This window comes from Chaetodon trifascialis, chromosome 18 (assembly GCF_039877785.1).
Source record: "Chaetodon trifascialis isolate fChaTrf1 chromosome 18, fChaTrf1.hap1, whole genome shotgun sequence".
Lineage (NCBI taxonomy): Eukaryota > Metazoa > Chordata > Actinopteri > Chaetodontiformes > Chaetodontidae > Chaetodon > Chaetodon trifascialis.
Genome location: NC_092073.1, coordinates 20285636 through 20300194, shown reverse-complemented (window position 1 = coordinate 20300194; position 14559 = coordinate 20285636). Strand labels below are relative to the sequence as shown.

General features: G+C 44.7%; 1 protein-coding gene across 1 annotated transcript; it reads right to left on the bottom strand.

Moving 5' to 3' along the window:
- Positions 1-1081: 1081 nt before the first annotated feature.
- mbtps2 (membrane-bound transcription factor peptidase, site 2) lies at positions 1082-13058 on the bottom strand. The gene is made up of 11 exons (XM_070986516.1): positions 12753-13058; positions 11111-11259; positions 10868-11006; positions 10058-10161; positions 9181-9308; positions 6296-6414; positions 5676-5856; positions 4517-4623; positions 3791-3989; positions 3342-3417; positions 1082-2171 (listed from the first exon to the last, which is right to left on the bottom strand). The coding sequence occupies exons 1-11, from the start codon at positions 12825-12827 to the stop codon at positions 1949-1951; spliced, it is 1500 nt and encodes a 499-aa protein (XP_070842617.1). The 5' UTR covers positions 12828-13058; the 3' UTR covers positions 1082-1948.
- Positions 13059-14559: the final 1501 nt, after the last annotated feature.

Here is a 14559-nt window from a genome sequence, read left to right as displayed (position 1 = left end):
ATTACCATGTGTCAATGTCTCACGCTCACACACTCAGGAGACGTAATCACTGCACGACTCCTTGAAAACACTAAATTAACACTGCGGTCTGGAGCTGTTACTAGAAGTGTAGCATGTGTGCTTTTGTGTCAGTGTCTGAGGAAGACAATGTGCCAATGTTCTGGGGATATGTCGCGTATTCAATTAGAAAGGTGCTGCACAGTCCAGGCGGCCTTCCAAGAGGAACATCTGGCTACCGGCACGTTTCAGAGGCGGTTTTAAGACCTTTTCCCAAACGGTAAAGGATGTTAAATGATTCAAACAATCATAAGAAAACCCCAATGAACGCTCTTTTTGACAATTAAAGTGCCTTTACCGTCGAGGCGTGGTCACGTCAGACCTTTACAAACTGCTCTGACGTATTTTGGCACCAAGCTTTCGTCGGGGAGTCAGAGGTGCTTCGACTCCTCGAGGAAGGCAAAGGAAAACGAAGAAGAAGTCAATGCAAATTAAATTCTGCATTCATGTGAGTGGATACGCAATAAAGATTTAAGTGCACAGAGAACAAAAACAACTGATCGTGTTTGACTGTAAACGTCTTATCCACTGTACACGCTCTACACTTACTGACACCCTACAGCACATATCAGTCACTCACTGCACTGCAGGTACATTCTATTTTTAGCACCCTAAGCAGCATATAGACACCACATGCAGTTAATATAAAGACAGTTTTAGGTGTTTATTAAAGTACTTGTCAACAATTCTGACTTATCCTGTGAAGACATACTTCATATTGCCTTATATTATCTTAACAGATACATTAATTGGAGGCTTGCTTGCCTTGAGTTGCCCCTTGAGGGATAAATAAAGTCTTTTGCATTGAACTGGACTGCGTGTAGGGCCTGTGCAGCAGGCGTGGATGTGTTTGTGATCGCGTCTCTTGCACAGTGTGTTCTGGGACAGTTGTGATGTGCAGCAGAAAGCCCTGCAGTGACCTTTGATTCGCTCCTGTCAGGCAGTAACTTTTAACATTTAACACCACAGAACAGTTTTCTGCTCTGATGCAAAAAAATCTGGATTGGACTACAAGACCCAAATGACAATGCAGGTAAAGAAACAGCACATTTTATTAATAACAGCTTTTAAGAGAGCTCTTCAATAAAATTAGCCATTTATTCCAACCATTCAGATCACAGACAGTGACAGGCCGTACTTACACTCTGAGAAAAGGTGGGAAGAAGTCCATTAAGAAACCTGCTGTCCCACTACAATGCCCGAGGACGAGAAAGACACTTGGTTCGACTGAAGAAACCTGTAGAGAAATGACTCAGAGTCCTTTAATTTAATCATCTGATTCATGTATTTGCTCAGGAGGAGGCAGTTCTTTTTAAACAGGAACATTAGGTAGCAAAGTTTTTCTAACAGTGATATACAGTCGAAGTATTGCCATGCATTCGCTGATAAAATGAAGGCTTTTGAAACGTTTTTGTCCAAAGATGGCTTGCATTCAAGTTGTTCTCTCTGTAACACACCGAAGCCAAGACAGACAAAACCTCCCTGTCGCTCCAGAGGGGGGAAATATGGCATTTTGGAATCGAACCCTTCAAAAACCGAGTGCAGATTTTCAGATTTGGAAAGACTGTGCGGTCTTTGTAAACAGTCACTTAGGACAGTGCTTTACAGCAAGTGCATTATTCATTTGTATACGTGCTTTTGTGTATATGGTGGCAACAAGGTGGAAGTCAGTTGTTTATGGTTTTCCCTGGTGGTCCAGTGACGCCTCGAAGGCAGTCAAACTCTGCTCGGCTGGCTTTGAGCAGCGCTGCTGGGTGTGACGCAGTCCATTCCCTGTGTGTTCACAGTTTAGAGGTCCACACGTGTCAAACGCACCCGCAGAGAAGAACTCTCAGTCCACACGGGTTTGTTCATTTCGTTTGTGTTCTCCCAGAGCTGCGAACTGCTGTGGCTACCGCGCCGTGACCATCCACAGGCCCAGAGCCACGTTGGCTGCCAGCAGGGCGCTGCCCGCCAGCAGCAGGAAGAAGCCAATCAGCTCACGCTTTTGACGGTCCGTTACCACAGTAACCAGCGTGGCCTCCAGCAGGGCGTTCATCATCCACTGACCGTCGAGGGCGAAGCACGGCACCGAGTTTACGACCGCTAACGCGCCGGAGAGGGACACCAAGTATCTGAGAGACGGGGGAGTTAAAGGGAATACGAGATGACACCCAGCGATTAAAACAGCTTAAATTCATTCCTCATCTTTGGAAACATCAGATGCACACACACACTGCTCATGAGCTTCATCAGCAGATAGTTTGTCCAGCTGGTGACTTAAGAACTTCTGGTCCATGTTAGTTAAAAAAAAAGACCATGTGATAAAATCGAAAGACAAAAAGAACCACAAAATCGACCGAGTGGTGAGATTGTCTGGTTTTATCCACCCTGACGCTGAGCTGAGCCGCACAGAGGTGACTGGAAACAGCTCAAAGGTAGCAGCAGCTCTGCAGCCAAAGGTTCAGCTACATGTGTCGGCTACCTGAGGCTGACCTGAGGATGTGGACTGATGTGGAGTCTAGATTTGGCTTTGTTTCATCACCACTGAGCTTTACGACCATCTAATGGAGCGTAAGATGTAAAGCATTTATTGCGCCAAGCCTGACTGATGTCGCAATGTTAACAAAAGCAGTTTGTCATCTGTCCCATAATTTGCATCTGCATCAAATTTAACGGGCTCTTCTCGGCCCACACTGCACACCTCCCGCCAAGTTTCATGAAAATCAGGAAAATCTTCACCCCGCTGACGAACAAACAAACAGACAAACCAAATGCAGATCCTCCTCAGCGGAGGCAATAATGTGCACGTTTGAATTTCTGGGCACTTCTATTGTTCGCAGACAAAGAGCTCGTCTGTGCAGCCGATGAGGGAGGAGGTGCCCATCGGTGCTTTTTGGATGCTGCTCTCAAGACACCATCAGTAAACTGTGAAACAAGCTGTGAACTTTGAGGCAACAAATGCTTGAAAAAAAAAAAAAACTAAATAACTAATAAATAATAAATAACTTAATACTAAATTCTTATTTCTACTAATAAGCTGAAAACAAAGGCGCTGAAATTCACCTTTACACTCAGCAGTTTGACCGGCAGCTTATGGAGGCTAACACTAACAAACGTCAGCTGGACCTGCTCTTCATCATTCAGTCAGTGCAGACCTTCATTTGTCATCCAAGGACATATTTGACTGTCCCGTCCTTTAAAAAGTAAAATCATCTGTTTAAATTTCGAGTTAGCCACTGTGACAGATGAAGAGACCCTCAAACATCCATCACCTGATTAGAGCTTTAAACATGAAAGGATACTTGCAGAAGGTCTCCAAGAAGACGGGCAGATCCAGGTGGAGGAAACCAAAGCGGGGCACAAAGTTGGTCAGACTCACTGGAAACGACAAAACACGGGAGGTTGATGCAGTCACACTGCAGGAATTCATGCAAACACTGTGTGGTTGGACAGTTCATCACTACAGGAAGACGCCCGCTTTGATCATTTTGACACTTCTGTGACAGCAGCAGACAAGAAAACAACAACAATATCTACACTGTAAACAGCAATTATGTGACTATGACAGATACGAGCCTCGTCTCGGGTGTGACTTGTTATCTGAAATTACAGGACATTTCTGCTCAAATATTTACAAAAAAAGGAAATATCATTTGCAGCTTTACAGGAAGAATTCAGGCCGAACATACTTCTATCACAGATTACACCTTACAACTGCGCTTAGATCAAATGAAACGGGAGGTGTACGTACCAGCGTACTGAAGGTGCGGCGGGTACCCCACAAACAGCATGTGCGCGTCGGGCAGGTGCGTGACGCGGATGAAGCGAGTCTGGTTCTCCAGAGACGGCGTGACGCAGACGCTGGCGGCGTGGGAGTGTGCGGCGCAGTCGTCGTCGCTACGACACGCCCGCGTCCCCGTCACCATCTTACGCACCGGCATACAGGCGTACTGCAGCCACAGGGCGACAGGGGGGTGCAAATAGAAGAAATGTGAGAGGGGTCAGTGGGGATTTATCGTTTCTGACTTCAAGAGTTTGACTTTTCCTCGTGGCGCCTTGTTTTCTTCTTCATTTATCTCCATTTGCGATAGAGCACTTTTAACGTCGCACTTCTCCTTCTTGTTTCCATCTATCACGGCGGTTATCTCCTCGGCTGTCTTCTTCCAGGACTCTGACCTTGTCACGCAAAATGTGTGATACTTTGCCGCCGACACACAGGAAGCGACAGACAGACACTTGTTTTATTTCACTGTGGTTTTGTTTATATTAAGAAATGTTCTTCTTTTTGTGGGTTTGACTCATGTAGTAGCACACAAAGGAGGACAAAAGGGGAAAAAAAGGAACTGAATTAAAAAAAAGGAAGGAATATAAATATGCTTGACTGTCTGAAAGAAATGGAAATCTGCTCACATGATGCAGCAGTCAGACCTGTGTGCGTGCGTGTGCGTGTGAGTGTGCGTGTGTGTGCGTGCATCACCTCTCTCTCCCTGCTGTTCCTGCCCTGTGGTTTCATGTAGGAGAAACAGAGGTCTGTCAGGCTGTTGTTGCTGCAGCAGTCCATCGTTCCATCCAAACGCTTGAAAGCTGGAAGAGAGAGAAGACGACGGTTCGCGCCATTGGCTGGAAGACGGAGAGTCACAAAAACAAGGCGCGTCACGCTGCACGCACGTCGGCTGCGGGGGCTGATTAGGCGAGGACAGAGTATCAGACACGTTATGACACGTTAGCTGAGATTATTGTCCTCGCACGTCAGCAGGACCTACCTTTCTTTAGTCTGAATTTGCTGTGAAGTAAACTTTTATTGAAAGAACTACATATATATAAATACACACACACACACACGCAGATGATGGGAATTCCTATATGAATATATATAGAAAAAGAGAGTCAGCAGCTTCTAAAGTGTCTGCTGGACACGACGAAACAGACAGTCCTTCTTCTTCTCTGCCTTAATTTCTTTTTTCTCAATTCATTGGACTGGACAGCAGGGGACAAACCCAAATGACGCCAGGCGCGCTCCTGCGAAAGCATACGGCGCCCACCGACCGACCAACCAAACCTGAAGATATTCAGCTGGCCAATGGAGGCAGAGAACATCTGGTATTTTTGCTGAGCAAACAATAAATTTATCATGAAAACAGTTTCAGATTATTGTTCTGTGGATCCACTCATCAGCTCATCACTGCAGCTCTTGATGAAGTTTTGGTATTTTGGACGTTTATTGATGAATTATGACGCCTAATGTTTGCCGCTGGGATAATTACAGCCTACGGAGAAGCTCTGATTGGCCAGCTGTTGAGCTCTGACCTCACACACGGCCAATCGCAGCCCCCGCTGCTGCTCTGTGGCGTGACCTGTTTTAATGTTTAGGCAGCAGACGGAGGTGATACAGCAAGTGAAACGTTAAAGCAGGAAACAGAGTTTTTAAGGAATTTGCCACTTGAAATGAAGAAAAGAAATGAAATGAGTCTGTTTTCCAGGCTCACACTGCTGACTCTGAATTTCACTGAAAATAAAGCATGAGCCACCACAGTGGAGGAGTTTTCATTTCATGAGAGCTTAAAAAATGTCTCGCTCAGACTTGGAGCGAACCTTTGGCTGCCCTCACAGCGGCGCCCTCACAGCGGCGCACTCACCTCGACCGTGGGCCCAGCTGGGCTGCAGGCTGGCGACGGGGACACAGTATCCGGTCTGCGGAGTGTGAGAGAGGTGAGAGAGGCAGCGGCTCCAGTCGTCCACCCCCCTGACCGGACAGTCCTCCAGCCCCGTCACTATGTCCCCGACTGACAGACCCCGGGGACCGTCAGCCGCAGAGCCCTGCTCCAAAGACACAGGCGGACACTGAAATACGCTTCGAGAGGCCCAAAGGTCACAAAAGCAAAGTTTGATGGTTTTATGGTTTGAATCCTGGACTCGTTCGGAGAATCCGGGTGGAGACGTGGATTGGCAAATATGCTTTTCCTTGCCAACTACTGCCAAGGAGTCCTTGAGCAACAGACTACTCCAGCAAGCAACTGTGGCTGATTTACTCACTGTATGAATGTGCAGGGGGCAGCGATGGGAAAAATAATTTCACGCCCTGTCAGATTAGTCAGATAAATAAAGGTTATTACTCTCTGCCACATTGGAAAACACGCCGCAGCAGCGAAGCAGCTGCTCCCATTCTGACAGACGAGCGATGAGTCCCATCACGGAGAAAACGTCCCTCTCAGAGTCAACACACGTTGACTCACCTGTAGTGACCTGCTGCACTGACCTGGACGACCTCTGTGACCAGCGCGCCGCCGCCGGTGGAGTACACGGGGAACAGGACGACGGGCAGCAGGAAGAGGAAGGCTAACGCTGCCACGCACAAGACAAAGTTGTGCCACACTCCTGCAGAGAACACACAAACATCACTTCCTGTTAATCTGACATTCTCAGTGTTTACATTTATTTAAAGGACCCCGTGTGTGATTTCTGGCCATCTAAAGTGGAATATAATATTCCTAACTATGTTTTCATTAGTGCATAATCACCTGAAAATAAGAGTAGAGGGAGAGGCGAGGGGCGTTCAATTGGTCGCAATCTACAACTTCACCACTAGGGGCCACCAGATCCTAAACACCGGTCCTTTAATTAGTTTGTTCGGGTTAATTTTTACGCTGAAATGAAGTTGAAATGATTTCCAAAGACTTTAATTTGATAGTTGCTTTACTTACTGAGTATTAAGTATTAAAAAAATGCTTATTTAGAGTTCTCAAATAGAATCCTGAAAGTGTAAATATCATGAACCTGATCAAGTTAAGCTCCTGAGAGTGTTAGACTGAAGCCACTGTAAGCATTTATAACACGCTCTCCACATATTGGGACTGAAGGATGTCGTGGCAGAACAGTTACCACTGCTCACTATAAATAACCCTCCGTACCATCTTAATTATGCAAGATGACACAGTCGGTCTCCCAAAACCACGAGGAAAATTTCTCATTGCCTGATGAGGCCAAGGCACGGCTTTTAGATCTTATTTTTCCCGAAACATAAAAAACATGCAGAGCCATCACTCAAATGCGGCTGACGGCGGCATCGAGCAACAGGCTGCGCTGAAGTCTGAGAGGAGAAAATGAATAGCTGAAGGTCGTCTGAGGAGCTCCTGGGAAAGAAATCTGAAGAATGCAGGCCCTGCTTGTAACTACATCCAAATTAAAGAGGAAAAATGACTCATAAAAGTCTAATTTTAGGCCTAAAGGGCACACATATTCCCCACTTTGACTTTCTACAGTAAACAAACGATTAAAGTTGCATCACCTATCTCTCCAGGAATAAATAATAAACATGTTATGTGAGGGAACCCCTCTGCGATGGCCGCTGTGGAAAGAGAGCGAGGCGCAGATAAATAAACACTGCATGCTGTTATGTCACCACTCCCCTGATGGGAATAGCATCTTTGTCTCCCCCACTCTGCTTTGTCGTATGACTTGATTGGACGTCTCAGTGTGGTGCTTGCAGTCACCCACCCCACTTATTTTCTTGTCACGTTAAGCAGAAGAAACGCCTGCAGGAATCTTTAACCTGGTTAAAGACACAGAGGGTTTTACAGTAGCTCGTCGCTGCCCTCTAAAGGCTCCCGACGGCAGCAACAACTTAGCAACTTTACACTTCGAGTGTCGTGCTCTTACACACTGATGGAGTCATGAGCATCTGAGTTTGGCCACCAAATCATCCTGATCATCGCTGCTTTTCCCTGACAGATCCACCGAAGAAGAACTGAAATGCTGAATTCCTACGGCTGGTCTCTGGTTAGCGAGAGAGTCGTGGAAGCAGGGGATATCATGGACAGCTGAGGGAGCATTGTGGGTAATCAGTAGGTGATTTGGGGGTGGGATGGGGGGTTGCCACCCCTCTATTTAGCAAAATGTCCAAATGGCCTTGTTTAACCTGCCCTGCATGGTGCTGTCCGTGGTGCTGAAGCAGCAGATGAAACTGTGACGAGTTCCTTCTGTCGACGTCATCTTGGACCTTTAATACTCTCTAAAATACAAACTATAAATACTCAGTTCTGTCCTGTACTGCAGCCTGTGTACTCTATAAAGTCACCTTCATGAACAAAGTGAGAGCAGCAGCAACGTATAGTCACGGAAGAGAGACACACTGCAGCCTGTGGTGTTCCTATAATATTACTACAGTATTACTACAGTATTACTATGATCATTCAGTCGCCCCCAAGATCAAACCACCTCTGTAAGACCACATTCTACGAGACACAGTTTTTCCTACAGGTTTAGGGTCAGTGTTGAGTTAAAGATGAACATATCACTGTAATACTCATACTAGCAGACCATGGCGGGTCATCAGCAACAGTAAAAGTGACATAAATCAGCACAAAACCGTCACAAACTGTCATACTAGCTTAAATTAGCGCTAACACGTTAGCATTAGTTTATTAGCACCAGGGTGGAGACAATTTAACTTGATAAACTGAAGTAAAAGAAATATGATTGAGAACAAGAGTCACTCGACAAACTTGGAGCACAATTCATAATTAATGCAGAGACAGAAATTCACTTTTCATGGTGGCCATATTTTGCCTTTTGATTGGATTTCTAGCAGCATTTCGCTGTTTGCTAAAGCTAATTTTACTACACTTTATATCAAACCTTAGGAAATAAAAACTCAACTTGAACCTCTGTCATTAGTTTTAGCCTCTTTTCCTTGATTTTAGACAAACAGGGGAGTGTCCCTTTCCCTCTCGAGTGTTAATATAATATTGTTTTTGCAGTAATTTGTATCACATAAGCATTTTTCCTCCTGCTTCAAACCGCCCTCTTAACTGCAGCATTCTTCTTGACCAGACTGCACTGAAAATAATCAGACTCTAAGTGGCACCCTATGGTGGCCTGCAGGAGACATCAGTCGCATTCATGCGTGAATAACTGCCAGCTCCACCAATCAATTCATTAAAATCTAATTTCCTTAATTGCAGAGTGAAATGATTTGATGTGAGGCAGCTGTCTGGTGTTCAGACGTGAAAGACCTCAGCGTGACCTTCACCGGCAAAACAGAAAGCGCCGTTTAGCAAAATGCTTCAAATAACTGGGATTAATAACTGGGATTAATAGCTGCGATCACATTAGCTGGGAAAACAGTCAGGATTATCATCTTACCGGCGCAGAAGATGCGGAGCTGCTGAGCGGGAGATATGAGGTTGAGGTGCGTGGTGAAGAGGTCCACGAACGCACCGGGATACACCACGAACACAAACATGCCGAAGCCGTTGACCCGCACCTGCTCCCTGCCGGCCGGAGGACAGGTCACACGTTAAAAGACGTCCAGAGAAGTGACAGAGGCCACATCAAACACCCAGAACTCTTATTTACTTTACTGCAATTTGTACTTCGCTGTGTTGTTTTTGAACTGGGCCACAGTACAAACACTGTGTCTATTATCCACACTGGGAACAGTATTTTTATACATATTGTACATTATGTAAATTGTGCCATTCAAAGTTCTTCTTATGCAAGTGCAATTCATACATGATGTACACATACAGAGTTGATGCTTTATTCTTTATCCTGTATCCTTTTTATCTTTATCTTTTAATTCTTTGCTGGCCGTAACAACTTAATTTCCCCGGTGTGGGATCATTAAACTTTTATCTTATCTTATCTTAAGTAACTTTGCTTGTTACTCCAAAATAAGCACGTAGCAGAAAACCTGGCTTCTGTGTAAGAGTGTAACTAAGCAAATGAGTCTGTTGTTATTATTATTATTGGATGGAGAAATGTTGTATCAGCACATGTTTTGATGCATTCATGTGTGTCACATCATAGTCAGACATCTGCAGATGAAATCAGAGGATAACGAGCTCTCACTGCAGGACACACAAAGCACCTGAGAAAGATCACTAAATATCAAACATCCCTTAACCCCCTTGTGTATTTACACAATTTTTTCGGTCTTTACAGCCATTGGATGCGCTTCACTCTGGTGGTTGTCATGGTAACAGATTGGGTCATGGGAACATGTGTGTGTGTGTCTTACCTCAATGCCGCCACAGCGTGGCCCAGCTCATGTATGACGCCGCTGAGCAGCAGGGCGATGAAGAAGTAGGCCAGCTGATTGGTGGGCAGATTGACACCGGGGACCTGAAGACACGCCCGACACCAGAAAAAGAAGAGCAACACACGACTGAGACGGACACGGAAAGGCGGCGGGGACATCACCAGAGACTTTTCTGCCTCTTTGATCTCATTTTTATGGACATTTTAATCAATTTTAGGAGGAAATTTCATGAAACTATGATGAAATATACCCACACGACACATAATTTGTATCACCAACATCTATTTAAACCCCCCCTCCTTTTTTTGTTTGCCTCTTCACATTAATTCATTCATGTTTTTCTGTGTGGTCTGCATTTTCCTCCTCCGCCGGCCCTGTGGTGCATTTTGTGCCGCTCCAGGCTGAATACTCAGTCATAAATGCCTTACTAATAGCTTCCCATGAATCACCTGCAGCGGTCTTCTGGGATAGCGCTCGCATTAATGCGCGGCTATTTGACACCTCGATGAATAAAAAGCGAACAGGACGACAAACTTGGAGCTAAGCTTACTTGCTAAGTAAGAGCCCTCTTCATAATTGGGGGCATTTGTCGCCCCTCGTTTGAATATCACACACTTTGTATGGACGTTCAAGGACGTTTACGTTGTGAACTCCAGTTAATCTCTGACCGCGCACATTGAAAAGAGATGCAAATCATCCTCCGTCCGTTCATGTGTTCACATTTTCAATCCCCTGGTGTGAATTAGTACTTAGAAAAACACATAAGCGCCCAGCTCGGCGTGTACGCACCACCACCTGCAGGGCCTGCTGTCCTCCTATCCGAGGGTTGTCCGTGGTCATCTGAGCGAGAGTCTGCTGCAGCGTCTTCGTCAGCAGCACCACTGATCCCAGCATGGCGGCTATACCAAACACCACACCGCCGTTGAACCTGGGAGAGGTAATATTGATACAACGGCGGCATCAGCGCAATCTGGCCGTACCGCATGACGCGACAAATGTGATGAATTTATCTGAGAACAGGTGAATCCTCACCACAGGTACAGCGCTCGGGGGTTGATGCGGGCGCAGTAGGCGAACAGCCGGTTGAACATGGCGGTCTGCCACCTCACGTGGAAAGGAGACAGCATCAGCCCTCGACTCGCCAACCACGACTCGTAGCTGATCCGATGGGTCACTGACGACTGCGCGAATCGACGGAAAAGTGGGAAAGCTTATCTCAGAGTGTATTCGTAGTGTAGAGCCTGTGACACTTGACAGACACTGATATTTGAGAGTTTAAAATATCTGTTGATGACATACTGACCAACATATTTTTTTTAAATAAACACACATTTTCATGGAGGATCGACAGTGACCAAATTATATGATATGAAAAATGAACAAAATAATATGCAATGTGTGTAATCACTTCAAATCCATCGTTAACTGCCTGTGAAGCTAACACTGACTGACAGTGACATGTTGTTACATGTTGTGACTGAGAACGCACTCTTTCTTTTAAAGGACCAGCATGTTGGATTTAATGGGATCTACTGGCAGAAATGGAATATGACGTTCATAAGTGTGTTTTCATTAGTGTGCAATCACCTCAAAACATCACTGTGTTTCTGTTACTTCAGTACGAGCTTAAAATCTACAGATACGGGTCCTCTTTCATGGAGTCTCCATGATTCACTGCCGTGTTTACAGCGTGTGCAGCTCCTTTCGACTGAAGCATGAAACCAGGGTGAGAATAAACATCGTCCACAAAAACCTTACAAGTCTTCAGGACGGCCTTGGTGTACTTCTACTTGTTTTTTCCTGCGTGCGCCGTAAAGAATTTCAAACAAACCCTGCAGGAGGTTTGAGAACACTTTGCTCTCAGCGGTGGGTTTGTTCTGCCTGCTGGTTTCTGTTAGTTTCGCCTTAACTCACTCCACCACACGGTCACATCTGTGAGTGAGCACATCTCAACAATCACACAAACTCTTCTCCTACTGGCCTCGCTGAACAATTACCTGTACTTCATTTTATTCTGGCTGCTTTGTGATCAATTATTTGTGATTCCCTAAATTCTGCTAACCAAGACAGCTAACACTCACTGTCTGTCTCTGTTTATCTATCATACATTTGGCCATTTATGCTTCTATTCTACATTTATTCTACCTCGCTGCTGTAAAAACATTCATCTTAGCTTCTTTAGGTGCTGCAGTTTTACATTTCAGCTTTATTTCAAATCACGTTTCTGCATTTCCAGCAGTGCACTGAAACTTATTTTAGCTTTCACCAGTCACGCATTTTCTTGTCAGTTTGTGATCCAACACTGTTTTCACGGTTTCCTCTGGTGAACACTTCAGGGGCTAACTCCAGTTTCCATATAAATTGCAGAAGGGTTAAGCTAGCTGCATAGCTGCACACCAGGGGAAGGCAATTTCTGAGCCTCTCATTTGTTCTTACATGCAGACAGGTCGCCAGTGGGTTACTTCAGTAAACAGTACCATAAGAATAACTGGAAAATAGTGGGCGTTGAACCCCTAAACTGAAAACACAGCACATTACTGAGACAACTGTTGGCTAACGAAACGGCTAATCTGGGTGGCTAACGCCTCTCTTTCTCTGCTATCAGCAATTTACCCCTTAATGATACCTGTTGGCCGATATCTTCTTCAACATCGAGAAACAAGAACATACTCACCCTCAGCAGTGTGTCGGTGAGGTAGACAGCACACCAGGCTGCCATCACACACACCAGAAGAGGCACCGGGATCATAGTGCATCAGTGGGCTATTCGAAGGCAGAAGGAAGCAAACTGCGCCGTCTCCATCACTCCGTCTGCCCGCTGTTCGTCGCGCAGCTAACCGCCCTTACTCATGCTTAACACTGCATGAAAACTGAACATTTTATAATGAAATATAAAAGGACCATGGGTTTTCTTTTAGAGACGCTTTCAACGCAAAGAATCGTCAGCACTGTGCGACAAACTTCCGGGTTGCGCTTCTTCTTCTTCTGTTTTAAAATTAACCAAACGGAGCACTACCGCTACCAAGTGTTGAACTAGAGAACTTCCTATAAAAGAAAAAGACGACTACGGTAATTTCATGGGCTGACTTAGACAATTGTTGAAATTTAATACCTTTAAATTTCATTTATTTTCTTTAACAGTTATAATATGATACATATTATTCCACAAAATCCAGATGCCACAGTCAGAGTTTGCCCAATTCTTTCCCATTTTATAAAAAAATATATTTTGAATGAATAAATATAATAAATTCTTGCTTGTCCTAGTTTTACGTTACTATTCACACATATTGAGCTACATCAGAGCTGTCCACTGTGTTGCCGTCAAGTGCAGCAGGAAGCGTGAGAATTATTGCCCGAAGGCTGAAGAATTATCTATTAAAGTTGTAAAGTTCAATCATTCAAATCCTCAAAGGTCAGTTTTCCCCGTTTACACGTCAACACTGCAAACAGAGATTCTCAGTCTCTTCACCCTGAAAGTTGTTTTCCAAATGCTCTGTTTTCAGTGCCGACGAGTGCGTTTGTGTCTGGATGAAAGGCCAAAAGACAAAGAAAAAGATACACTTTGACAAATAGCCATGTATGTGTGGACTAGGCAAAAGAAATTTTTGAAATTTGACTGCACCAAGAGAACCTGAAGGCAGCACAAGCCCCTGAAATGGAGCACAGAAAAAAATTGATCACGGTTGCAGAATGACTTTAACTGAGCAGCAGCAATTAAAAAAAAAAAAAAAATGAAAGTGTGTCTGGATATTGCATTTCATCTTACCAAAAGGTCAGGAAAGTAAAAGGACACCAATAAATGTTGATGGTCTGACTCAGAAGCAACATGGAAACAACTCCCAATCTGACTCAGTCAGTCATAAATGTGACAGAGGAAACATAAAACTGCATGAAGCTTTGGTTGTGGATGCATTTCACATCGATGTTCAGTGTCGCACTAAACCTCCATCTTAATGTCTGACATCCAGACTCACTGTCAGCCGGTCAATGCTCTCAAAGAAAGTGAAATGTCTGTGGCTGTTCTCTCAAACAGGACAGATGCCCTCGTGTACATGTGGTCTCCAGCTTCCCCTTTCCTGCCAACTAAACAGCCATTTGTGGACAAGAAGGCAAACTGTCACACAGTGACAACTATGATCTGATCTCTGATTAAAATAATGACACATCAGAGGGAAGAACGCAGTCGCTATATCACGCTTCATTTTCCATCACCTACTTTAAATTCTAGTTTTAATTCTAGTCCCAAATCTATCCAAGCTGTCCAAACTTCAAAAATGTAGAAAAGTAAAAGAAAGAAAGAAATGAGGATGATGAATGTATAGAAAGAAAGAAATAAACAAGGATAAATAAATCTTTAATAAAAGCAACAGCCAGATTAATCTGCTGCAGGGCCACAGGGTCAGAATGAGCTGTGGGCCCCTGTGAGGGCCCCCCTTCATTTAATATGAATATAAAATCTAAATATGAAGCATAATATG